At 46.8% G+C, this 27,354-nt stretch overlaps 1 protein-coding gene and 1 long non-coding RNA gene across 7 annotated transcripts in view; one reads left to right on the top strand and one right to left on the bottom strand.

Annotated features, from left to right (window-relative positions):
• Positions 1-11,678: 11,678 nt before the first annotated feature.
• On the bottom strand, positions 11,679-14,122 carry LOC136005153 (uncharacterized). The gene is made up of 3 exons (XR_010608689.1): positions 14,067-14,122; positions 12,775-12,900; positions 11,679-11,772 (listed from the first exon to the last, which is right to left on the bottom strand). It is a non-coding gene; the product is annotated as an uncharacterized LOC136005153 (long non-coding RNA).
• The window catches only part of LOC136005126 (centrosome-associated protein ALMS1-like), a 64,612-nt gene continuing 51,380 nt past the window's right edge, over positions 14,123-27,354 (top strand). For 2 of the 6 annotated variants that reach the window (XM_065662328.1, XM_065662320.1), the window contains exons 1-2: positions 14,123-14,309; positions 26,802-26,936. In XM_065662328.1, the coding sequence (XP_065518400.1) occupies positions 14,223-14,309; positions 26,802-26,936 (222 nt within the window). In that variant the 5' untranslated portion in view covers positions 14,123-14,222. Of the gene's footprint in view, positions 14,310-14,408; positions 14,425-15,765; positions 15,837-26,404; positions 26,472-26,801; positions 26,937-27,354 lie in introns of those variants that run through there. The other 4 variants (XM_065662347.1, XM_065662365.1, XM_065662355.1 and 1 more) reach the window with 4 other exon arrangements.

The following is a 27,354-nucleotide window of genomic DNA, read 5'->3' as shown; positions in this document are numbered from 1 at the left end:
GAATAATGATGTGTGTCAGCTGTGTGCTGAAGCAGCCAGAATGATTCAGAATGGTTGGCAAAATGGAAGCGTTAGTCATTGGGAAAGATCAAGAAGTTACTGTTGGCATATTGTGGGTATGTCAAGGAGAACAGAAAACCAAATAGGGAAAAGAGGAATGGAATAGAAGAGAAGCTGAGAAGGAGATGGAGGTGGAGAGGGTAACTTCTCAAATAAAGAATATTATGGAAGAGGATTGGCTAATAAGAACATTATGGAGTTCAACAGGGACAAGTGCAAGGTCTCACCCCTGGGTAAGCACAATCCAAGAGTGCAGCACAGGCTGAGATCTGGGTGCAGAGAACGGCCACAAAGATGATCCAAAGACTGGGAAGTGTGTGAGAAAAGGCTGAGAGATCTGGGACTGCTCAGCCTGGAGAAGAGAAGGCTCAGGGTGAACCTTAAAGGGTGGTTATAGAGAAGAGACTCTCTTTTTACAAGAAGTCCTATGGAAAGGAAGAGGGGTGATGGGCACAAGTTACTCCTGGGGAGATTCCGACTGGACACAAGAGGAAAATGTTTCACATTGAGCACAACCATTGGAACAATCTCCCCAGGGAACTGGTGACTCCCCAGCATTGGATACTGTTAAGACTGGGCTGGACAGGGTGCTGGTCCATCCAGTCTATGCCATGCTTTGCCTGGAAAGAAGGTTGGATCAGATGATCCTTGAGATCCCTTCCAACCTGGGATTCCAGGATTCCATGAACTCAGAGGTCAATGCCCGCCACTAAGCATAGACGAACTTGCTGGCTACAGGTGGGAGAGCAAGCTATAGTGGGGCATGGAGTACTGCTTGAGTTCTTTGCCTGATAGGTAACTTAAATGAACTCAGATTTAACTTATGCTTACTACTGGCAAAGTGAGACCCTCAAACATGGTCTCTTTGGCCCACAAAGTGTGATGAACCATGTAAGAGAACAAGGTGGGTGGTGCTAAGTAGAACCAGTGAAGCCTGATGTCCTACAGAGGCTGCAGCTCTTCACTGGGTCCCCAAGTGTCTGTAACAGACACTATAAAATAGACTCTAAGATAGTCTAATAGGCTCTAATAATAGGATCTAATAGACTCTATAAAAATCTTTCCATGCTTGGGATATTCACATTTGGTTGAAGCCCGATGGCTATCAGCCAGTTAGCACTTTATTCCTTTAAAATCAAGAAGCTGAACAGGCAGACGGATGCATACAGTCATCAAAGCCTTGTTTCCAAGGAAGCCGGGCTCATAGATGCCTAAAGGAGCTCAAGGAATTAGGATGGACATCTTACACCTCTCAAGTGTTGATTCACAAGCCCCCACACTAGAACTGACCTGCCAGACAAAAGTCAACATCACGCTCTCTTGGTAACAGGCTCTGACAATGAGTCTGGGTGTGAAATACCAGCCTGGCAACATCCAAACAGGCACGAAAGGGATTGAAGTGCACTTTTTAAAGCAATCCCTGCTTTTGATTTGTTTCTATATTGAAGAGAGCGGAGGAGAACATGAAAAGGTTGAGGTAGCAATGACCAAGTGATTCACCAGGAAAGTGAAGGTCCATAGGTAGGGGCGGGTTCTACATTTAATCTCTGTGCTGGGCTTTCAGGAATATAAATAAAGAGCTGATGACTCTTTAGGACATAAGTGGATGTGTGACCCCTCCTAAGGCTGCATTGTGGGTTTGTATTATGTCTTTGCAACTAAAAATTGCAGCTGAAAACCAGAGAAAGAACAAACTGTAGGTATTTGGTTCAGTAAAGAGAATCTGCAAAGGGCAATTACAAATTTGGGGGGTTTTGAAGTAAGTTGAAGTAAGATGAAGTTTTATGCTGGAATAAACAGGGTCTATGTCTGTGGTCTCACAAATACCTGAGCTGCTCAGGTGATGTAAAGAAGAGCACAGTAAATAGAAGCACATTGGTTGCCCAGAGAAGCTGTGGCTGCCCCATCCCTGCAGTGCTCAAGGCCAGGTTGGACACAGGGGCTTGGAGCAAGCTGCTCCAGTGGAAGGGGTCCCTGCCCGTGGCAGGGGCTGGAGCTGGAGGAGCTTTAAGCTCCCTTCCAACACAAACCAGCCTGGGATTCTGTGATTGTGTTATCAGTAGATGCGTGCTACATGGGGCCCCTTTTTTAATTCAGTCTTGATCTATACCCCAGGAGATTCTCTGGTTTCGGATGCAGATTCACTGCAGGGAAATGTAATAACATAATCAATATTTATGACCTGTCATTGTAAAAGTCATCCAGAACCAAAGTGCTGGGCACTGCCCAAGTGGAGGAAGGAGATTTTTGCTCTACAGAGCCATACACCAAAGAGTGAGACAAGAAGTAATCACCAGAACTGGTGGAAACAGTCACCTCTCTGGGGCTTGGCTGTAGAAAAGACCCTTTTGAACCTTTGCTTCACCACCAACCTGCTGGAAGCAGCTTCCTCAGACATTCCCATCATGAGGGCAGTTGTGAGCTCTTCCTGATCATCCCCAGAGATTCTGCCCCAGGCTCCTCTTTGTGCCAGGTCACCTCTGCATTGGAGACAACAGGTTCTCATAGAGGACAGAGCACAGCACAAGGACTTGGAGCTGCTTCCCATGGTACCTAAGCCTGCCTTGAAGGCACGCACTGATCAGTAGCTCTTTGGAAGGAGAGCTTATGTGATAACACCATTAACTTCACAACATCTTGAGAATACAGAAAACGATCCTTCTCCATCACTGCAGTTTGCCAGTTCTAAAGAAGGAGAATGACTGCTGGGGAATAGTAAATGTTTCCCATTGGCAGGTTTCCTTCTCACAGCCCACAGCTCCCCATGAGGGTGGCAGCCACTTGCTTTGCCTAAGCTGAGAGCCAGCCTTGGTGAAGGAAATGATATTCAGGTCTCTGCTATCATCGGTTCTAAACCATTTGTGCCTGCTTCAGCCCACAGATGGGATCCTGGTTCAGTTTACAACATGGTCTCTTTGCTGCCTTGGAAGATCTCACTTCCTCATCTGTGCCACTGAGAGACACCAAGTGATGCAGTGTCCATTTAGATGGTGTGAGGACCACGAGCCTGGAGCTGAAGGGTGATAAAAGAAAGATGAGATGAAACAAAGTGAAAGATGATTGATAAAAATATAATTCCACTGATAATTCCATCTGTCAGTCTAATAACTCCCAATGTTTTATTTAATAATAACTTGCGCTCAAGTAACAGCTCCTGTATGTGGGTTTTTAAGCAGTTTGTAAGTATTAACTAAAGCCCGAAAGAGCCATGTGAGCCAGGTGGGAATTCACATGGCATAGCACTCTCAGCGCTTCCTCATTCCACAGGCAAAGAAGTGGGCAGAGCTGCAGGCAAAATGCAGTTTGCTCTGAACAAACTAGCTCCCCTTGGTGGTATCCAGAGACACAGGCATGGAATAAGGCCGGAGGAGCAGGCAGGAGGGTTTGGGCCACCTCTTGCCAGCACTGCTTCATTCAGACTTCGGGTCCACATGTCCCTGGGGGGATTCTCTGCTGTCTTGGGCCGGCAGAAGTTGCGCAGAGCTGTGGGCGCTGCTGTAATGTTCAGAGTTGTCTTCACCTTGCTCAAAGCTCAGGTTCTGCTGCTCTAGGTAACCACCTACTTCACCTGTGTCGAAAGACAGTGCTGGCAACGGGCAACCCAGTGCTGGTAACAATCTGTAATCAGCCTTTACAACCAGCACCCCTAATCCTAACTCCTCTTCAAGGAAATCCTCTTTCCTTCTTGGCTGTACTGGGAATGACCAACTGGGACATCTGGATCCTGTAAAACACTTGGGACTCGATTGCTTTCATGCTGTTCTCCCTCAGCCCAACCATCCCATCTGTGGAAATGTTCTTGTATCTGTTATTTGCTACACGTTTCCTTTTAATTGCTGTATTTAATTTCTGATGCTACTGCATTCTAAAATAGATAACCTGCTTGGCAGCATGGGTTCCTGAAATAATCAACTTCATTAATATGATTAGGAGCAACAGCTTTTACTGCTGTGGGCAACTGAAGAACGAGCACTTAAACAGACAGTTTCTTGTTTAGGTCTTTTTATTTTTGCAAAGTATAAAAAAATCAGTTAATTAAGTTTTCTAGCCCAAAATAGTACTAGTTTTAATAGTAAAGTCATAAAAAAGCATCCTTCCATGAAGAAAGAAAGAAACAAAATGTTAACTACTGTATGTTCTCACATATTCATTCCGTGAGTAATACCTGAATGATGACTTTTGACCAGTTAAAAATCAAGACATAAGGATGCTCTATAATATGAAACCATGAGAAAGATGATCGTGCAGTTAACACAGGCTGATGGTTTAGGATTTGTAGGATTTCTGTTACTGTGCTAAATTTACATCCTTAATTTGCTTAAATTACAATTTCTCAGTCTGCTTACAGCCTTTTCTTAGCCAAGCCTGAAAATGAGCTACAGTTGCATGTTATTAGTCTTATTGTGGAGGTTTATAAGTGTAATGACAGTGATTTAAGGATGCTTGGATGGTTAAAACCGGGGGAGACTGAAGAGCATTTGGGGAGGTCAAGGCTTGTACAAATTCAAGCCTTCTCCTTCTTGCTTGTGAGAGTCAAAGGCACATTACTGTGTGTTCAATACAATAAACTATCATTTTACTGCACATTTATCATTCAGGTGTTTTTCAGCCGTACTCACAGACAAGGCCACGCTGTGCCATGCACTGCACAGACACAGAAATAAAAGGACAGTGTGTCTCACAGAGGCTACGGTCTAAGGATAAAGCAAGATAGAACAGATGGAAGCAGACAGATGGAGGAAAGCAAGAAAACAATGATACAATGTCAGCCAGCGTGACGGGAAGTCAGCTCAGCACCCCAGGACTCTGCTAGGCAGCTTTTTGCAGGAATCACAGCAAAATGCTGGGAATGGCGAGGGGAAGGAGCATGAAGGTGCTTGTCTGTGTGGTAGGAGTGAGATAAGGAATGCTGGCACTGCTGGAAGAGAGGGCTGGCTTCCTGATGCTGATGAAAGGTGATGGATGCACTGGGAGTAGGTAAATAAGGCTTTGAAAATGAAGAGTAAGCCTTTGAGTTGGAGGCAACAGAGAGGGAGTTAGAGGATGCAGAGCATCAGAGGTTAAAATGTTTGGGATTGCAGTTTCCCCTTGGGTAATAAGGGGTTTGCAAGTATTAACAAAGCCCAAAGTAGCTGAGTGAGGCAGATGAGGTTAGGCTGGGATGTCCAGAGGTGGGGATGTATCACAGTGGGATATCACAGTGTCTGGGCTGGGAAATGGATGTAGGTGACTGCATCTCTGAGCCTTCAGGTGGAAAGAGTCAGAGGCATTTAGACAGCTTGAATGAAGGGACTAAGAGGAAAACCCAAGTCAAAGCTGGGACCCAAAGGAAAGGTCTGAGTGATCGTCTGCTAATAAAAGCAGAGAAGGGCATTCAGAGCTTGAACTGACATCCATGATAAAAGGATACCAAACACAGGCTGGGTCTCTGCTCCAGATGGAGGAGAACAGGTGGAGTAAGGGGCTGGATCTGTGGGTTGCTATCACAGGGGCAGGACCTGGGTTTGTGTCTGTGAGATTGTTCCAAAGCAGATGTGACCAGGAGATCATACAGCACAAAGAATATAGAGACCTGTGAGACCTGCAGAGCCTGGGAGCAAGAAGAGATATATTCTCCCAAGTCCATACCGAAGGAGCTTGCAGAGAAATAGGAAGATGCCAGAGAAGGACAAGACTCCAAGAAGAGCAGTGTAACTTCTGGAATTGATTGACAGGGCAGGGAAGGTGAGGATGATTGGAACATTCCTTGCTGGAACAAGTCCAGAGGAGGCCACGAGGATGATCAGGGGCTGGAGCACCTCCCATATGAAGACAGGTGGAGAAAGTTGGGGCTGTTCAGCCTGGAGAAGAGAAGCTGTGTGGAGACCTCATAGCAGCCTTCCAGTATCTGAAGGGGGCCTATAGGGATGCTGGGGATGGACCATTCACTAGGGACTGTAGTGACAGGACAAGGGGTAACGGGTCAAAAGTGAAACAGGGGAAGTTTAGATTGGATATAAGGAAGAAGTTCTTTCCTGTTAGGGTGGTGAGCCACTGGAAGCTGTGAATGCTCCATCCCTGGCAGTGTTCAAGGCCAGGCTGGACAGAGCCTTGGGTGGCATGGTTTTAGTGTGAGGTGTCCCTGCCCATGGCAGGGGGTTGGAACCGGATGATCTTAAGGTCCTTTCCAACCCAAACTATTCTATGATTCTATGATGTGTTGGTTTTGCGATTTAACTTTAAAGAAGTCATGAAGGATTCTGGAATTAGCATTTCTTGGGTATTGAAAGAGATGGATGCTGAAAGAATCCAATATAGGTTTGGTGTGTCCATCCCTGGAGATGCTCAGAACTTCACTGGACAAGTCCTGAGCAAACTGGTCTAATTGAATCTGCAAAGTCTCTTCCAGCCCTTAACTATTCTCTAATGAATCTGTAGCAGCAATTGCTCAATGTCTTCATTGAGCTTAGAGGTGGAGAGAGAAGGCAAGGTGGAGTGGGGATGGAGGTGGTGGATGGCTTTCAGAGTGGAGCTGATTGGGATTTGGAGGAAAGGGTTTGGAGATGATAGAACCTAAAGCATGATTGTACTGAGAGAGGGAGATACCAGGGAGAAATGACGGGGTAAGGACAGAGTGGGAGGTGGGATAAAAGTGAGTGCAAAGGAGACAGCTTGAGACATCTGGGGCAAGTGTGGGGATGATCAAGAAGCCCCTACACTGGTGACCACAGAGGAGAACAATGAAAGGCAGATGGAGGGCAGGGAAGCACAGAGGTAAAGCCGGATCACAGCAGACATTTTCCATAAACTCTTGGGAGTATTATGCAAGATCCTATCCTTGGAGAGGAGCAGAGCAAAGAAGAAAGGGAACCTCAAAGAGTGAACAATGCAAAAGACTTAACAGTGCATTAGCCAGGTAGAACTCGAGATTGAGTGAATTCACTCAAAAGAATGAATATACAAAGGATGAAGTCATCCTTGCTCTTCATCATTGCGATTCATCAGACCAAAGATAGACTTTTCGTAGCACAGATATCTCCATTTGAACATGGGTTCTGTTAAAGTCAACACAGAAGAACAGAAACTTTGAGGGCATGCTTCATCTCCTCCTAAAATAGAGATCTAAAACAGATCTGCTGACTCATGCCTTAAAAGAATATGATTTTTCCCCACAGATTAGAAAGGGAGCTCACACACACGAGTTCAGATTAGAAGCCTGTACTGTAGGAATATAACCTTTGATAACTGCTGCGCTGCCAGTCCACCCCAAACACTGCAGTCTGGACATGGGACCAGGGAAGAGCTAAGACTGGGTAGCCTTGCAGTGGGAAAGAAGGGCAGAAGAAACAAAGGTAGAAATGATGGAAGAGTGGAGATCAGACAGATCCAGTGGTAATCCACCATGGAAAAACTGACTGTGGGTTTATGGTTAATGTCTCAAGAGTACTCAGTGTGTGGCTCCTCTTGAGAGCGTGAAACTTGACTAGGAGCTGCAGGCACAAGGTTGGAGCTCCTGAAACAGAAGCATGTGAACATGTGAACATCTGCACCTGAGCAAGGTTTCTAAACTCCCTTTACAGTCAGCTAAAATCTGAGGATCAATTCTGTTGCCCAAGCATAGGCATCCGGTGCCACTTGAGATGCCCAGCAGTATCACATCTCCATTTCCATAAGGGTACAGGTCTCCCATAGGTCTGGTGTCGGATTTACGAGCTCTGCATGGATGTCTTGAGAACTCTATAACATCTCAGATGGCACTTGGTGTCTGTGGCTAACTAACAAGAGTTGAGCACAGTGAAGTGTAGGAGTGATTCAACTGACCCTAGAGTAGACACCCACACTGTGGCAGTTGAGTGCCTCAGGAATCACTGCAAGTTGCTATTGCAGAAGGGTGAGGGCTGTCCCCCCACCAGCTCCACGCAGACGTGGTGGTACGTTGGACTGAACTAGGTGTTATTTTTAAGCAGCTGGATCCCATCCTGCATTGCTACCAATTGTAGAGGGGTCTGAACACACAGTCCACATGTAGAAACCTCTGTATAGAGACTTTAACCCAGGTTTAAGTCCTCTATCAGCTGAACTACACTCTTGGTCTGTAATTCAGATGCCAAGGCATAAGGGCACTGGTGTGGTGGGTGGATTAAGGAGACTGCTACAGAAAAAGACATATTGAACACTTAAATAGACTCCTCAATGTTTCCAGCATAAAACATGTTTCATCTTCCACAGACACAGCCTCAGATGCTACCGCAGATCTTACAAGGAGGTCACTCGGAAGAACTAAGTAGCCCTGGCACAATCAGGGCCAAAGTGCCAAAAAGCCACCAGCACACTTAGCAGAGATGAATATGTTTCTGGCTGCCCCTTGAAGCACAGAAAGCAAGGTCTGAATGGGTGCTGGAGCACAAATGATTCCTGTGTCAGAGCAGAAGCACACCGATGGCATGGCACAGGCAGTAAGTGTACTGCAGGAGCTATTCCGGACCTGTGGGTAAAGACTCCAGTTCCCAGCCCATTTGTCATTTTTCATCCCTATTAAATTCACTTTATTTTCTTGTTTAAACTTAGCACATAACTCAAAAGAACGTAACATTTTAGCTTGACAAAGAGTTTATTCAGGCAGCTGATTTATCAAAGCAAAGGCTACTCCCTACCAACTCCTACCAGAAATGTATGTTCAGTCATAAACCTCTGATTTCATTAAAGGATTTAGATCTCCACACATTATCCCAGCTGGAAAATCTATAATTAGTTGTACACTTTTCCAAAGGAACTTTGCCCTGATTTGCCTGAAACCTGGGGAAGGGCTCCATGCATCCATCACAATTTCCTACCACTTTAGAGACGCTGTGTGGGCAGATTTAATAGGTTCTCTCTTGCTTCCTGGTGAGGAGAAGGATTGCATAAGATGTGAGTCAAGACACAGGTCCTGAAGCTGTGACTGTGATACTTGCAGGAGCTGCACTGTCTGCCTGGCATGTCAATAGCCAGCACATTTTGCAGCAGTGAAATCAGCCAACTTTGGGTCATTGGAGAAAGGTGGACTCAAATGTTCTCCCCGTGCTTGAAATCCCGGGGTCAGCACTACCCACTCTTTGGGAAGAAGGCTTTGGGGTTCTTTTTATCATCCCAGCTTACCCTTTCACACTCCTAACTGTATCCTAAGCTTCCTGACACCTAAGGTGAAGCTTTCTTTGGCGATGAGTCCTCTTGATCGTTTCTCTGAGGGTCCCTGTTTATTCACAGTGCTTTCCTTAAGGGTGTTTTTCACCCAGGTCCAGAGCCTTTCCACACAGGGTTTTCCTTCCTGTCTATGAAATAAGATTTTAAACAACTTACACACCATTGGCAGAGAGAAATTCCAACCCTTCTCCATGTTTAGTCTCCCAAAATTGAGTCTGTTTCACCTAATTTTGGGTATCTTACCAGAATTCCTAACTTAGATGTATAGTTATCCGAAGTACCTTCTGGGGTCACTGTAAGCAACCATGTACCCTCAAAGAGTAGGTCTTTCGCATGCTGAATTACTTCTTCCCTGTGAGGGTGCCTAGAGAAGCTGTGGCTGCCCCATCCCTGGCAGTGCTCAAGGCCAGGTTGGACACAGGGGCTTGGAGTAAGCTGCTCCAGTGGAAGGGGTCCCTGCCCGTGGCAGGGGTTGGAACTGGATGAGCATTAAGGTCCCTCCCAACCCAAACCACTCTGTGATCCTGCACCTCAATAAGAGACTGTGGGTCAACCTCTGTCCCAGCTTAAATATCCAGTTAGGTGTCTGAGGTTGGCAGAGTGATGCTGGGCCAAGTTCCTCAGCTCATTTTATCTCATTAAACAGTGCTCTTGGTTTAATCCTGGTCTGCTCTTTTGAGATTGGAAATGTCAGTTAAGCCCAGATTCTGTTCATCCCTCAATCTGATTTAGAGAGAATCAGCTAATAAAGCCTCCTTTCTCTGACAGTATTTGAGCAATTATCATAGAATCAGAGAATGGCCTGGACCCCCACAGACATCTGGTCATTCTATAGAATGGAAGGACCCCCAAGTCCCTCTCCTCAGGGCTGCTCCATCCCATCGCCCCCACCCTGTGTTTATGCTTGAGGTTGTCCTGACCCAGGGCAGGGCCTTGCACTTGGCCCTATTGAACTCCATCAGGTTCACTTGGTACCACCTCTCCAGCCTGTCCAGGTCCCTCTGGATCCCATCCCTTCCATCCAGCTTGTTAATGTCACCACACAGCTCAGTGTCATTGGTAAACTCACTGAGGGTGCATCAATCCCTATGTCCATGTCACCAACAAAGATGTTGAACATGATCAGTCCTAACACTGACCTCTGAGGAACACCACTTGTCACTGGTCTCCACTTGGACATCGAGCCATTCATCCCCAACTCCTTGAGTGCAACCACACAGACAATTCCTTTTCCACTGAGTGGTCCGTCCATCAAATCCATGTCTCTTCAGTTTAGAGACAAGGCAGATTATGGCAGATTGCTAGTGCTACTGCAGACACCAAGGAGAAAAATCTTTTCCCAGCTTTCCTTCAACTCATATTGACCTACACTGGTTCTGTTCCACCCCTTCAAGTTTCTATTTCTCCAGCTAAATAAACCACAGCATGAAGCACAGTCTCCCCGTTCACACTTTCATTTCCATGTTCCCTGAGCAGCACTGACTCTTTGGTGCCTGTGCTCTATCATAAGCTCTATCATAAGCTCTACCTCGTTATTATCATCATCCTAATACCTGGTTTCATGTCTTGCACCTGCAGGCTGAACTCCTTTACTTACACTAATACATACACATTTCAGCTCTTCTTTTAATGGAGCACTCCCACTGTCCTTTCACTAATTGAATCACCTAATCAGGCCTCCTGCGTATGAGCATGTTCTTTCTCCGTGCTGCCCACCCTTCTACTCACTGACACACTTTAGCTTCCCTTGCTTTTTTGCCTCATATTTTTTAACCAAGTCTAGATGTAGAGATCACCTTGGCCTCTCACACTAATCCACATAAACTTATCATTTACTAGCCAGGAAAAGGCAGAGAGGAGCCAGCTCCATCAGGTTCCTGAGATACCTCAAGGGAAGGGATTCTCTCCTTGTGCTCCTTGTGGAGCAGCTCTGCTCTGGAGCCAGGCTGAGGGAGCTGGGCTGGGGCAGCCTGAACAAGAGAAGGCTTCTGAAGGGGAGACCTGAGAGCAGCTCCAGTGCCCAAAGGGGCTGCAGGGAACCTGGAGAGGGGCTTGGGACAAGGGCCTGTAGGGCCAGGCCAAGGGGAATGGCTTGAACCTGCCCGAGGGGAGGCTGAGCTGAGCTCTTAGGCAGAAGCTCTTCCCTGGGAGGGTGCTGAAGCGCTGGCACAGGGTGCCCAGAGAAGCTGTGGCTGCCCCATCCCTGGCAGTGCTCAAGGCCAGGTTGGACACAGCGGCTTGGGGCAAGCTGCTCCAGTGGAAAGGGTCCCTGTCCGTGGCAGGGGTTGGAGCTGGATGAGCTTTAAGGTCCCTTCCAGCACAAACCAGTCTGGGATTCTATGAATTAGCACATTCAATTGCTGTATTTCTAATATCCATTATATTTCACCTTTAATCACATTCCACCTTTGAAAGCCCCTGTGCTGAACAGGGCTTTGGGGGATGCAGAACCCAGCAGGGCTGGTCAGGTCTGGATCTCTCTGAACATCTTCTACAGCGATGGCCTTTTATTAGCATTCCTCTCTGGTTCTCATGCCGAGTGACATTTCCCTGGGAAGGATTTTCACATATTGCATCTCAGACTGAGTAAGTCTCTGGATATTGTTAGCAAATTAATAAAGACTGTGAACAGCTTCCTGTGTGATGTGTAAGTGATAAACACTCCGAAAACCCCTCCTCCTCCCCTCGCTGCCTGTGAATTGCTCTTCTAAAAATAAAGGAAATGACAGAATTCCTGTATTGTGTGACAAGAGGGGCCCTTCAGTCACTCGCAGCTGAGAAAGGCTAATGTCACAGATGACATTTGGGACTGTTATTAGTGCTATGGGCCAAATCCTGCTCCCTGTACTGCTGTAATGAGGGAGAAATGGCAGTGAAATCAAGCAGGCTATTCCTTGTGTTTCCCAGGGAAAGCAAACATGGAATCTCTGCTTCTTGCAGCGATATTTCCTTTCTCATTCCTCTTCCTCACCCCATCACCCCGCCACCCCCCCCGTGTGCTACTTTCTTAAGCCTCACTCGTAAATTATGAGGTGGTGATTTTGGGGCTGTGCATAACCCATCAGTCTAATTCCAACACATTTAATTGCATCTGTAACAGGAGATGGGTTTGGATCTGAAGCTGCATTTTCTTGTCAGAGCTTTAATTATTTGAAGGAATGTTTTGCCCTGACATACTTCAGCGTTCCCATCTATCCGCTGTGGAATTAACACCCGGTTCAGCGTGGAATTAATGCAGACAAAAATGAACATGCACGCTGCCTTTTGGGAGATGTTACGTTGGATACATGGCTGATAACTGCTACGAGGGGAATAAATAACTCCAGAGCCAGAAAACGTTATGGAGGAGCTTTTATTTTTCAGTCTGCTTCAGCTTCTCCCTTTTTCATAGTCTTCTATGGACAGTCTGGATCTATATCCACACAGACAGTTGGATGTATTGCTTATGCCAACTGCACAGAAGCTTAATTGCTTGTGAGAAGGAGCTCAATAACTTTATGAATGATTAAATGGCGTTCTGCCTGTGCAACACAGGTTGTGAAGCTGCAGTACCTGACCCTGGGGACTCCTCTCACTCCTCTGTAGCTCCTGAGCTGTAGGGAAGGACTGTCAGTTTCCGCCAGATCAATGAGCTGCATCTTCTGCTGCTCCGGCTTCAACTGTCATCAGCTCTTAGTGCTGTAGAAGAAGGTAAGTACGTCAAATACAGCTGGACGGTTGTGGGTTTAAGGGGAATTCCTTCCTCGCCCTTGCTTACGGCCAGTGAAACATAAAGTGTTAGCACTGAATGCCTCAGGGGGGGCATTATGGCTGTGTCAGGGGAAAAGCAGAGCCCCTCCTTCCTCCATGGCACCCAAAGGGAAGCAGTGCAGGGAGTCCAGACCCGGGCATAAAGGGATCCTTCAGAGCTCATCTCAGCTGCTCTGCCTGCCCAGGCAGCTGAGCAGATCCCCAAAACTGCGGCCTGTCCTTCGCCAATCCGCCTGGGAAAAGTCCCTGACAGAGCGGCACTGGCAGAACACCTCCGTGGTGGAGAGGTCTGAGCAAGGTGAGTGGGCTTCCAACTGGGAATTGCAGCGTATTCCTTGGCAACACCAACACTATAGAACCCCAGAGTGGTTTGTGCTGGAAGGGAGCTTAAATTCCATCCAGCTCCAACCCCTGCCACGGGCAGGGACCCCTTCCACTGGAGCAGCTTGCTCCAAGCCCCTGTGTCCAACCTGGCCTTGAGCACTGCCAGGGATGGGGCAGCCACAGCTTCTCTGGGCACCCTGTGCCAGCGCCTCAGCACCCTCACAGGGAAGAGCTTCTGCCTTTTACCCAAGGGTAAGACCCTGCAGAAGGATCATTTCTCTTCATCAGGGGCTGCAGCGACAGGACAAGGGGTAATGGGTTACAACTTAAAATGGGGGAGATTCATGTTAGATCTAAGGAAGTTCTTCCCTCTGAGGGTACTGAGGTGCTGGCACAGGTTGGAACTGGATGATCTTTAGGTCCTTTCCAACCCAAACCATTCTAGGACCCTATGATCACCACTCTGTCACCAGGTATCACCCCTCCATGAGCGCACTGGCACAGAAGAGCAGGGAAAACCACTCTTTACCACAGCAAAAGCACACAGCCATCGCATTCCTTTGAAAACCCCATATTCACATCCATCCCCGCTCACTGCGCACTCCTTCCATATCACTCTGACCCAAGAGATAGCTCCGAGGACGGGTTGTGTGAGCAGATCCCATTCCCCTTCCCATTCCCCTTCCGCTTCCCATTCCCATTCCCATTCCCATTCCCATTCCCATTCCCCCTCCCCTCAGGCCCCGCTCACATCCGGCCACCCTCCCCACCTTTGCCCGCCAAAACGCAGCCTCGCTCTCCCTCAGCCCCGCCCCGTCCACCAACGGCCACTCTGGCAGCCACTGCGCATGCGCAGGAGGCGGAAGAGGAAGGGGGACCCGGCAGCGAGTCCCTAACGACGGGGCGCGTTGCCAGGGCTGCGGCGCATGCGCGGAGCGGCGGGGCGGGCTCGCCGTGAGGAGAGCCGGGGCGGGCGGGTTGCGGCCATGGAGCCCCGGGAGGAGCGGGTTCCTGTGAGTACCGTGTCTGAGGAGGGCATGGGGCAGGCGGGGTTCGGGGGTAACGTGTCAGGGAGGTGCTGGCAGCTCTGAGGAGCTCCTCACGCTGTCTCCGGCCTGGAGGAGTGGGGTGGGTCACTCGTGTTTATCCTTTCCCCCGCAGTGTGGTGGAAACTGACCAGGTTCTGCCGAGGGAAGGGGCTGTTGATGGTGGTTGTTGTGGCTCACAAAAGAGGGATGAAACTCACCACAGCCCTCTTCTTACCTACTGGAGAAAAGGAGGGAAGTGGCCGGCTTGGTTCCTCGCCATTCCCTGTGGTATTCCCTGGGAGAAGGGTGGATGTAACCGGTCTGATTCCTCTTCTCCTCGTGGGAGGAGGGGGTGTGTAGCTGTCCTGTTTGCTTTGTGCCTTATTCTGCCCTGGAGAGGGTAAGGGACCAAGCCAGGGGTGCAGCAGGCTTGGTCTGTAACCCTTCTGGGAACTCGGAGCCAGTGGGGCTGGAGTGGCTCCTTGGAGCCATTTATCTCCTAAGGCTCATACTTGTCACTGTGCACTTTGCTGTGTTCACTCAGTGCTGGAGATGGGGAAGAGGACAGCTATGGAGAGCCAGTGTGTCCCAGTGCATCCTGTCACATTCTCGAGTTAGTGTCTTCCTGACTTTGTCCCTTCTGAGAGCAGTGGGAAGCTTCTCGCTGTGGTGTTACACTGTTCTGGCATCTGAACTGTGTTGCTTTTCTCATGGTGGTTTCCAGAGGTGCACAGGGCTTGCAGCAGCTGCACAAGTTCTCACTCCTGCAAACTGAGTGCAAGCTCAGGCTTGAGAGAGCTGGGCTGGGGCAGCCTGGACAAGAGAAAGCTCCTGAAGGGGAGACCTGAGAGCAGCTCCAGGGCCTAAAGGGGCTGCAGGGAACCTGGAGAGGGGCTTGGGACAAGGGCCTGTAGGGCCAGGCCAAGGGGAATGGCTTGAACCTGCCCAAGGGGGGACTGAGCTGAGCTCTTAGGCAGAAGCTCTTCCCTGGGAGGGTGCTGAGGCGCTGGCACAGGGTGCCCAGAGAAGCTGTGACTGCCCCATCCCTGGCAGTGTTCAAGGCCAGGCTGGAGAGGGCTTGGAGCAAGCTGCTCCAGTGGAAGGGGTCCCTGCCCATGGCAGGGGTTGGAACTGGATGAGCTTTAAGGTCCTTTCCATCACAAACCAGTCTGGGATTCTATGAAACTGTTGGGAAGCATATTTGTGCAGGGTATTTGAAGAGCTGGTGTTGGACACTTGGGTCTGGAGATGTTTATGGGTGTCAGTTCCACAGTTCTGTATTAGGAAACATGTAAGAGGAGAACCCAAAATGAGAAGTTATGAAATGATCACTCCAAACATTTGTCCCAGAGCTCTGAAAGAGCCTGGATACACCACAGCCAGATGGTAACCAGTGGTAGATGGCATATCAGCCTTTACTTATGTTCCCAGCGAAGAACCATGGATGGGTACAGGCTTCAATCTCAACAGGAAAAAATGATAGAAACTAAACCAAAGAATGGAAGCAACCATGTGAGTAAATATGATGTGTTAAAGGCAAGTCTGGCTGTAATGAATGTGTGAATATGGGAACTCAGAATAGTCTTAAACCAGTTTCCAAAAGTCTTCTGCTGAAGGACCTTCACTATGTGTTTTCAGGCAGCTGATTTGCCAGGGAATAGAAGGGGTGGCTCTTTCACTAATGTGTATATATTGTATCTATTCTATGTGGAAAAGAAGTTGGTTTGAGTGCTGATGTACAGGCCAGTTTCACGCTTTATGTTTCAAAGTTGTAGATGGTGTTATAGACCGGTGACTTTGCCTCTTGTTTCTTACCTTAATGCTCATCCCATTCCAACCCCTGCCATGGGCAGGGGCACCTTCCACTAAACCAGCTGCTCCAGGCCCCATCCAGCCTGGCCTTGGACACTGCCAAGAATGGGGTATCTATCACAGGCATGTTGTTTTGATCCTTTTTAGGTGTCAGCTTGGCTGTTCCACAGTGGCCGTTGGTTGCTTCCTTGTCTGTGTTTTGCACTGTGGTTAATTGCTGCTCTGACAACCAGAGCTCAGCTCTGGGAATACCCAATGGAGCTGAGCCAAGCTTGCTGCTGATGTGCTGCTGTTCTTCTGGGTCAGGGGGACGCAGGTGCAGACAGACAGTAGGCCAAACAGTCTTACTCTGGTTGTAGTATGGCTCCTCTTACACCTTTAGTGTCTATTCCTATTGCAAGAGACTATTTTAGCTCTAATTTCAATTGAGAAAGAAATAACATGACATTTGTATCTAGTGCCATGCGATGCTGTGGTTTCACGAGTGCCACGTAAATCAGCAAGCCCCAGCTTACCTATGGGAAGATGTGACCTCTGCTGCTGTTCCTGGGTAATGTGTTATTGCTTCTGTGTAGTTTTGTCACATATTACAACAACTAGGCCATGGACTGTGTAATTATGCTTAAAATTGCCCTAAGAAACATCTACTTAACTCTTACTTCAAGTTTGTGCTTACTGAAGAGAGACTGGGATATCTTCCTGCCAAAGTGCCGTTGATGATAACTTAAAGGCATTATGGAACTTGTGGCGTCAGACTGCAAGAGTGAGAAGAAATTCTGTAACCAGCACAGTGATACTTTGCACTGTGTGTGCTCTTTCTTATCAGTGAAAATACTTTGTCTGTTCCCTCTTTCAGGTTATTTTTGATTAAGAGGATGATTTGAGTCCTGCAAACTTACTTATCCTACATTTAGCTAAGCATTAAGTATTACAAATAAGATCCAGGAGGATCAAGGTTTAGGTTCTCCTTTAATGCTGCAGTTTGCCATCTACATCCCAGGAAGTCAATCATTCATAGAACTTTTTCTATCTCCTTTCTCTTTTTTAAAGCTAAGTAGAAACGTCGAAGTATGTATTGATGGAGGCACCTTTTATTTCAATGCTAGTTTAGTGTGGACAAGAGAAAGGAATGAACATTTCCTTAAAGCTCAGAGGACAGCACAACACAGTTACAGCTCTTGGAACTATGATCAAAACAAACTTAACAAAAAATGATTCAAAATCTGCTTTTTTAATGGCCCAAACGTGAGAATGTAACAGAGTAGCTGACCTTCTCATTACATAAAAGCACTCAGGAACGCTGTTAAATGCTCCTGTTGGAGTTAGGATTTGGACAGCGAGCAATTAAGGTTTTTTTTTTGCCCAGGAATGGAAAAAAATGGCCAAGCTAGCTTATGTGAAGCTGAATTTTGTCTTTCTTTGCAATAAGCAGAGAAGAGGTTGCTGCCTGGGGGAAAGTGAAGTTTTCATTATTAGCTGTTAGGTTGCTGAGGTGGCTGTAGCAGTGGTTACACATTGGGAATTTAGTATGTTCTTGTAACTGGAAATTAGGCTTTCATCTACACTGCCTTTCCCACAAGAGATTGGGCTAGATGATCTTTGAGGTCCCCTCTGACTGAGCTGCTCTATGCAACCCAAACTAATTAGTTCTGAATTAACAAAAAGAGTTGCCAAGAAATAGGATAAACCTGTAGTTTTTTTTGATCTTCTTCCTTGCTCTGCGTGCCTGGTAGAAGAGCTTGTGGGTGAGGAGTGCCTGGTGTGGTGGAGGCTTGTGGAAGTGGCTGCTTAGGTAAGATGGACATACATAATCCATATGGCTGGATGGGGTGTATCTGATGGAGTGGTTGAGCTGGCTGGTGGCCCATTTCTATCATCTTTGGAAGGCTGTGATGGCTGAGAGGTGTTTGTGATAACTGCAGGAAGGTTGATGTTATGCCTTTTTTCAAGAAGGGCAGGAAAGAGGACCTGAAGAACTACTGCCCAGTACAACCAGTCAGATGTTCAAAATCCAATTGGTGGTGTTCCTCTGGGGGTCAGTCCTGGGCTAATGCTGTGTCACATCACCACTGGTGACCTAGGTGGATGGGAGATGCACTCTGTGAATGACACCACATTGGAGGGAGTGGATGTTATGCTGGAGGATGGTGCTACCACACAGAGGGACCTTGGCAAGCTGGATTAATGGCCCAGGAGCAATCTCATGAGGTTCAGCTATGAAAAATACAGAGGATTTTTCCCATGAAAGAGCATCCCTGGACATCAGCACTGACTGGTGGCCCTTTGGAGAAGAGCCTGAAGGCCTGGGTGGAGCAAGTTGAATGTTAGGTGACAGAGCACTCTCCTGCAATGAAAGCTAGCCGTGCATTGGACTGCATTAGTGGAAGCATAATTAGCAGTTGAGGGAACTGAATATTGTCTCCTCTGGGCCACAGCTGGATCTTCTCTCTTCTTCTGGGCTGCCAGTACAAGCAAGAGGTCAGCACCATGGACTGAGGCTGGTGGAGGCCACTAAGATGGTCAGAGGCTGGAGCACGTGGTGTGTGATGAGATGCTGTTGAGACTGGGTTTGTCTGTCTGGAAGGAGGAGGGTGAAGGTGAGGGTCTGGCAGTGGTGCTTCCCTGCTGTAAGAGGGATTCAGGGAAGGCAAAGGAAGACTCTTGGAGGTGCACAGCAACAGGACAAGCAGCACTGGTGATGTGTTACAGTAAGGAGAAGTTCTAACTGGATACAGGGAAATTCTTTTATATGCAGAGGATGGTGAAGTTCTGGACCAGGACTTCACAGACGTGGTGGAGCCTTCATGCTTGGAAGTAGTCAGAAGCTGAGAGGATGAGACCTGAGGAATCTGATCTAGCCTGGAAGTTAGTCCTGCTTTAAGGAGAAGGTTGGCTTAAGTGGCATCCAGAGGTCCCTTAACTTCAGTTACACCCTGATTACCTGAATAAAACTTCTGATTCATTCATTAGTGTGTACTACAGTAATCAGCTTTCAGGTTGTGTCCAGTGCCCATGGCTGGGGTATGGCTGAACAGAGAGGTGCTGCCAGCCATGGAAGCCCTACATTCCTGATAGAGTCACTGCAGATCAGCAATGATGAATTTTCCGCTTGTTTTGGGATGTTCTGTAAAGGTAATTCCAGACTGGTTTGGGTGGGAAGGGACCTTAAAGCCTATCCACTTTCAACCACTGCCATGGGCAGGGACCCCTTCCACTGGAGCAGCTTGCTCCAAGCCCCTGTGTCCAACCTGGCCTTGAACACTACCAGGGGTGGGGCAGCCACAGCTTCTCTGAGCACCCTGTAGCCAGTACCTCAGCACCCTCACAGGGAAGAGCTTCTGCCTAAGAGCTCATCTCAATCTATTGATGTTAGAAAGTTGACAGCGGAAACTACTATTTTTGATAGATTCCAAGTTGTGTGACAGCAGTGTTTGCATTCGATGTCTATTGTGTAAATATAAATTCAGTGTTTACTGTGTAACAAACCAACCAAACCCAAAACCTAAACATTATTGTGTAAAATTACCTTTCTAGAATGATTTCAGCCTGTCCCACACAGTTTATTGTGTGATGAAGCAGGGTTGATACAGACTATAAAGCTATATGTGAAATTGTTGGGTTATTGTGAGATGCAGTCACATTGATGTAGCATGAAGGGAATTCTGAGCTTGCATATAGCCTCTGAGATGCTTTTTTTGCACAACATTCGCTTTGCTTTTCTTCAACCCTTCATTACAAGCCAATGACTGCTCCATGAAATGAGCAGGTGGGTATAGAACTGGGACCTACATTGTCTGTGTTCTGGCACAATAGTTCCTTTTATCCTCAGGGACAGGGTGGCCAGTTCCATGGTTTAGCTGTAAAGATGCACTTGTTTCTCCCTATTCTTTGCTCTTTCTCTGCACTGGGGCAGTCGTTGCCCTGCAGTGTTGCTGACTCCAAGTGGCATGAGGCTCACACTGCACTGTCAGTACATGCAGGTGAGAGTGGGAGCTCACACCTTGGCTTCCTTCTTCCTCAGCCTTCCCACACTGGGGTAAGAGCCACGATACAGGCTGGAAACCTTCATTTAGGTTTTGTGACAGCTTTTATAGCTTTTAAAAAGTCATTATCCAGTAATGTTTAAACACAAGCCAATGGAGAAAGCAAAACTAGAACCTTTCAGAGGGTAGTATGAGTTGTACAGCTCTAAAGGAACCACCAATGAGAGGATTTCAGTGGTACATCCTTTGGGTCCAGTTATCAGCTAATGTGCCTGGGATTTGTAGGATGAAGACTTCGCTGCATCTGTATTTAGTTGTACATATAGCCAAATTCATCCTTGTCTGAAATAGATGTTTAATTATTCATTAATTGTGGGTTTTCTATTGTATGCTTCTTTATCCACTAGGAATAGAACATAAAAGCTCAGAAGTGGAAGAATTTAGAGCAAACTATTTGAAACTGCTTGAAATAAAGAAAATACCCAGCGGGATTGTTACAAACAGTTTATTTCAAGCCTGGTTTATGGCCATCTTTGAGAGGGTCAGTGATCTAGTAGCTGAAAGACATGGTGGAGTATGATTATATCATGGCCTCACAAGTGTTTTTTATCTTGGGATGAGCTAAGAAAATATGCAGCATGTTTGGAAGGCATTTCAGGTGCAGCTTTTGATGGTTTTTCCTGGCTCATTCCTGTTACGTGATTCACCAATGAAAATACTTTGTTAGTAGATGGTGAGACCTAGAGAATAAGTTAATAGAGGTGTGCTAAAGTAATAAATGCTGTGGGAAATGGTATCAGAATGGGGATTGTTCTTGGCAGATGGGGAAAAATAGGTCCTGGAGTTAGCAAGATGAAATCCAGCAAAGGAAAGATCAGAGTGGGATCTACATGCATTGTTAGTGATCACCTTAATTTGGTGCAAGTGCTTCCTAAGGTGTGAAGAGTTGGTCCTGAGCTCTGCTGCGTGTTTTAACAGCTGCATGTTTAGATGGATAAGGGAAGAGAAACATTGACTTATACTAAATTAGCTGTGAACCTCTGACTTTGTTGAGAGGGAGAAGTGAGACAAAATGAAGTATTTGAAAGAAATTAGTGTATTTCATAGAATCCAAGCCCCTGTGTTCAACCTGGCCTCGAACACTGCCAGGGGTGGGGCAGCCACAGCTTCTCTGGGCACCCTGTGCCAGCGCCTCAGCACCCTCACAGGGAAGAGCTTCTTCCCCTCACAGGGAAGAGCTCATCTCAGTCTCCCCTCGGGCAGGTTAAAGCCATTCCCCTTAGCCTGTCCCTATAGGCCCAAATATATGATGTTTTGAGAAGATCACACTTTGAGAACTACTTTATCTAGGGACTTCTTTCCCATATATATGATGTTTTGAGAAGATCACACTTTGAGAACTACTTTATCTAGGGACTTCTTTCCCATATAATGGAGCTTTCATGTTTGGACCTGATGATCTTAAAAGGTTTTTACTAACCTAGTTGATTCTATGATTTTGTATCTCTCTAGATCTTTTTGTTTGTGGTTAGAATCACGGGCTGGTTTGGGTTGGAAGGGATCTTCCAAGATCATCCAGTTCCAGCCCCCTGCCACAGGCAGGGACACCTTTCTCTAGACCAGGTTGCTCAACACAAGACCTGTCTTTTTGTTGTGTTGTTTTTCCTTATGTGATATTTTTACTGTGATATTTCCATTGCTGCGTGGGTCAGAACACAGTAGGGAATGCTGAGTCTGGCTACTCATGTTTCAAACCTGAGAAACAGTCCTATTTCTTTCCATGAAATGTAGCATCAGTTAATACCAAACAGGAATTGCTGTTGCTACCATTTAAGTTAATGGCACTGTGTTGTGTGGGGGTGGTTGTGGTTGTTCAGCTTTATTTTTGTCTTTTCCTCTTATTATGGATTTAGCAGCAAAATCTATCTTTGATGTATTGGATCTCAGGAAGAAAAACTTGGTAAATGTTCTTCATTTGAGTTTAATTACATGGAAGCCCTCAGAGATGATTATACTAATTTACTAAACCCTAACATGTTGCTTGCAACTGCTTTATGTACCATGGTGAACACAGTCCTAATATGTAGTAGATTTCTTCTATTATGCTGATTCCTTAATGCTGCTCTTTGCTATGGGGATTAAACATGAAATAATGAAGCAGAACATGTTGCTGTTTGTTTGTTTCCTTCCACTGCAAACCCACCAGGTCCCAGTGGCTTGGTTCTCTCGGAAAAGGAGATTCTTTTCTGGTGTTTGGTTAATGTGCAGCAGGTTCCTTTAAAGAGCAATGCTAAATCCATGAGGAAGCGGGAGAAGCTGCTGCTGAGGAGTGTGTGGGCCTGAAGCACTGCCACTTCTGGGGCATTGGTTATGTGAAAATGCAAACCAAGCTCGGGTGGGAGAATCTGACTTGTGTGGGAAGTATTTGACTTTAGGAACTGATCATCTTTCCTTAAGGTCCTCCTGTTACTTGGGTAGCTCAAGCTGTGCCAGCACCTCACCACCCTCACAGGGAAGAACTTCTTAGTCTCCCTTTTGATAGGGGTCTGTAGGGACAGGACAAGGGGAATGGCTTGAACCTGCCAGAGGGGACATTGAGGTGAGCTCTTAGGCAGAAGCTCTTCCCTGTGAGGGTGCTGAGTGCCCAGAGAAGCTGTGGCTGTCCCATCCCTGGCAGTGTTCAAGGCCAGGTTGGACACAGGGGCTTGGAGCAAGCTGCTCTAGTGGAAGGTGTCCCTGCCCGTGGCAGGGGGTTGGATCTGAATGAGCTTTAAGGTCCCTTCCAATGCAAACCATTCTGTTATCTTATTTCATGTTCTCATTCATGCTTTAATCTCCTTGGCTCGTGATGCTGTAGTTGTTCTTTTTGACGTTCTCTCACAACTTGCAGGCAAAGACAGATGAAATTGTAGAGCATCAAGACACGTGCCACTATGGGCTGATCAGAGTACTCAGCGGATGAGCTGTGCTGCTGATTTGCTGTGTTGTTGTACACTAAGAGAACTTAGTGTACAACAGAAAGATAAATATTTATCAGGCACACTCTAAAGTCATGGTGTGAATCAGTGCTGATAAAACATCTTGGGGCCTTTGCATGGAAGGTGCTACTTGAATGATCTCAGCAATAGTAGTACCACTTCAATTCCATCCTGCTCTTTTGGGGGACTGAGTATCTCAGCCTTTGGAAGCACTGGATATAACTACTCTGAATCTTCTAGAATATTGCTATTTGTAGTAATTGCATCATAACTCATTAGAATTCCTTCTGGATGATTCTGCATATGGTACACTTCTGGCTCTGTTCCCCCAAAAAATTCTTGTCAAACCTATTTGAAATTCTAATGGGAGATTAGAATGGGAGATTTAATGTGAGGTGTCCCTGCCCATGGCAGGGGCGTTGGAACTGGATGATCTTAAGGTCCTTTCCAACCCTAACTATTCTATGATTCTATGAATGGGGTTTAAAAACTGAGTGTTCAGGGAGTGTTGGGGAGGGGGAAGTACTTCTGGGACGAAAATGTTCCCGAAGTGGAGCTCCCTTGGACTTTATCCTTCTGTACTCTCATTTTAGCCTCATTTGCCTAAGACTTGGGGAACCCTCCAAGGAATTTTCTTTCTGACTCCAGCTGAGAGTGAATTGTGCTTTTCTTATTCTTTCTATCGTCAATGATTTTGGTAAAAGATAGGAAGCTACAGGTAAAACAAACTTGTTCAGATGATGTATTTTTCATGTTTGAACATACCATACCAGGTGCATTGAAACTGTCATGGAAAAAAGCTCAAATGCAAAGCTTGGCTTTAAGGTTTAATGACATTATTATCTTGGTCATATTTTCTTTAGGTTGCCAGTTTCTTTCCGAAAGCAGGTTAATCAGGAGGCTTTGGGACCTGAGGAATTCTCTTTGCGCCATGTGCTTCCTCTCCATGCTGGTGGGTAGAGTGAGGGAATGCTGCGATGCCAGTGCTGCAGCATAGAAAAGGGATTATAACTGAAGTGGTTGACAGGTACATGAGTAATTAAATGCTTTGGAGAGAAACAGCTAGCCACAGGCTGAAGAAGGTCATTATAAAAAGGGGAGACTGAAGAGTAACCTGCACACAACATGCACAGTTGGCTTGTGTAGTGTTTTGTTCATTGTGTGCATCTTGAATGCTATCATTACTCATCCCTTCTGATACCCTCTATACCACCCACTCCATCAGCTCTGCTCAGTGTATTTAAATACAATCAGTACCTGGTTTTGGAATTGCTTTTCTAATCATACCCAGTCCTTTACCCAACTGTTCATTTCCAGCTGGATTAATAAAATTGCCCTTTTCTGAAGATGCACATTGTAAACCCAAATATCCTGTAACAGACCTTAATTAAATTACCAAACAGCTACTGGAATGCTTTTACCTTACGAGCTATTGTTGCACATACTTTAGTGCTCCTTCTTTTAGTTGATTAGTATGAACAACAGGAGCCAGGGGAATGCAAGAGGGATTGAATATATGCAAACAGGCTGCCGTTATTATGTTGAGTCCCTCTACAAAGCCCAAATGCATTTTGTGCAGGGAATTAATTTAAATGAGTAGTTTCTGCCTGGTTGAGCCCCAGTTTTACCGGTGTGATTTGTACATGATCAGTAATAAACATTTTCCTTTTGAGTGCTACAGCTCTTCTCAACTTGGGCAAAAATATTCATGAATTCCAAGTAATCTACTTGACATTGACCTGTATGAACAGTTCTGTTGTGTGTCTGTTTCTGTGAGGCTGTTTGCTGGAAGGGTTTAAGGTGGCAAATGGTACTGAAATCTGGAAGTTGGTGTGAGCAGCAGCTCGAGGGAGGGGATCCTGCCCCTCTGCTGTGCTCTGGGGAGACCACCCTGCAGTCCTGATCCAGCTCTGGGGCAGCAGCACAAGAGGGACCTGGAGCTGTTGGAGCGAGGCCACAGGAGGCCATGGAGATGCTGTGAGGGCTGGAGCAGCTCTGCTCTGGAGCCAGGCTCAGACAGCTGGGCTGGGGCAGCCTGGACAAGAGAAGGCTCCTGAAGGGGAGACCTGAGAGCAGCTCCAGTGCCTAAAGGGGCTCCAGAAAACCTGGAGAGGGGCTTGGGACAAGGGCCTGTAGGGCCAGGCCAAGGGGAATGGCTTGAACCTGCCCGAGGGGAGACTGAGCTGAGCTCTTAGGCAGAAGCTCTTCCCTGTGAGGGTGCTGAGGCGCTGGCACAGGGTGCCCAGAGAAGCTGTGGCTGCCCCATCCCTGGCAGTGCTCAAGGCCAGGTTGGACACAGGGGCTTGGAGCAAGCTGCTCCAGTGGAAGGGGTCCCTGTCCATGGCAGGGACTGGAACTGGATGAGCTTTAAGGTCCCAGACCAGTCTGGGATTATTCACATGGAAGTCAAGCTCTAGGAAGTAACTTGCTGCTTTCTCTCTGACCCTCTCCTTTTCTCAGTCTGTGACCTCCTCTGCCCTTCACACATAACTCATCCCCTTCTGGGTCACTGTAACTCTCTCAGCAGGCAAATACTACCAGATGGTAGATGCATAACTCTTGGTACAGGAGTAGGTGTTGGGGAGCTTACCCCTGCCCTGCTTGCTCTTGCTGCATTGTTCTTTGGATCCCACCATTCACTGCCTTGGGCGCTAAAAGCTACCTCCAAGGCTGGCTTGGCTTTAGGAAAATTACTATTAATAAGTTAAACTGGAACTGGAATTGCCATGAGGAAGCAGAGGAGGACAGGGAGGGTATTGGAGATGGGGGGTGAGCCACAAATCCTTCTCCTGCTTGAGGCTTCATGTTAAATCACTGCATTAATAACATTACCTGATATTCTCCTGTGCCACTCTCTAGGGGCTGTTTTTAAGCTAATACTTCCTTTTCTGGAACATTTTTGTTTGGGCTAAATCTTGGTGTTCCAAAAATGTCTATTTTCACAATTCTGTTGTGTTTGGAGCTGGCTCTGTCTTGTCTGCAGAGAGCTGTTACAGAGACCTCAGGCATGGGATATTCTAGAAGAGAAATTCCATTCCCACTTCAGAGCAGCTTTCTTTGTTACTTTGTGGGGAGGAAAATGTTCCAGCTGCCTTTCTAGGCAGCCGTGCATTGCAGCTACAATTCCTGCCCTCAAAGGATGGCAGGTATTGCTGAATTATAATATAGAAACCAACCTAGACTTGCTCTAAGGTAGTTACATAAGATGGCTTTTAAAATTCAGTTTAAAACATAGATAGAAGTAAAACCCTTTTGGTTTTAATGTAATAAATAAATAAATTTGCTGTTAACCCCCCTGTTTTAACAGCCACTGTTAATAAACCATCAGGACAAATGGCAGGACCAGACTTGGATCAAGGTGTTGGGTCTCTTTGGTATGTTGTGATTTACTTTGCACTGCACCTGTATGGGTTGGGAATGAGAAATACGTTTCTGGCCCTTAGAAATGATTGGCTAATGTGCAGAAAAACATGATCCCAAAAAGCTGGATTTTGGGATCTAAAGTGGCAAAGAATATCCCTGGTTTAGTGAAGCTGTGGGATTCTGGATGGAATTCAAGTCACATGTTGAGGTAAATGTCCCGCTTTCAGCACTGAGGATGTCTTGATTGTTTTATATGTTTCATTGCCCTTGATTTAATATATGAATATATTGAAATACTAAAAAATTAGTTTGGTTTTAAACCCACGTGTTGTTTCTTTTAGCCCATTGCAACAACTCCACCACATCATGGCTGGGAGGAGGAAGCCTTAAGCTGCAGCAGTAGCGAAACCCAGGTGTCAGCTACCAGTGGGATGTCCCTGGGAGAAGCAATACGTCAGGAAACAGCCATTAAATGGGTATTTGCACTGTGCTTTCTTTTTGCTTGTGGTTGAAAGATGGAAAATAATAGGAAGTGCTTTATCTGTGTAATTTAGGCCTCCACTGTCCTTGCCCTGTAGAGGTGTGTGGTTCTGCATCTTGGAACTGCAGAGAAAGATTGTTGTGAACTCTGGCAAGTCATCAGTCCAGTTGTCAAAAATCTTTGCAGCACTTGGATCACATCTGGAGTGAGAGCTCAGGGATTCTGCCCCTCTGCTGAGCTCTAGGGAGACCACCCCCTGCAGTCCTGATCCAGCTCTGGGGCAGCAGCACAAGAGGGATGTGGAGCTGTTGGAGCGAGGCCAGAGAAGGCCATGGAGATGCTGCGAGGGCTGGAGCAGCTCTGCTCTGGAGCCAGGCTGAGAGAGCTGGGCTGGGGCAGCCTGGACAAGAGAA

This window comes from Lathamus discolor, chromosome 1 (genome assembly GCF_037157495.1).
Source record: "Lathamus discolor isolate bLatDis1 chromosome 1, bLatDis1.hap1, whole genome shotgun sequence".
Taxonomy (NCBI): Eukaryota; Metazoa; Chordata; class Aves; order Psittaciformes; family Psittacidae; genus Lathamus; species Lathamus discolor.
The sequence above is the reverse complement of the archived record's forward strand: the minus strand, read 5'-3'. Positions and strand labels throughout refer to the sequence as shown.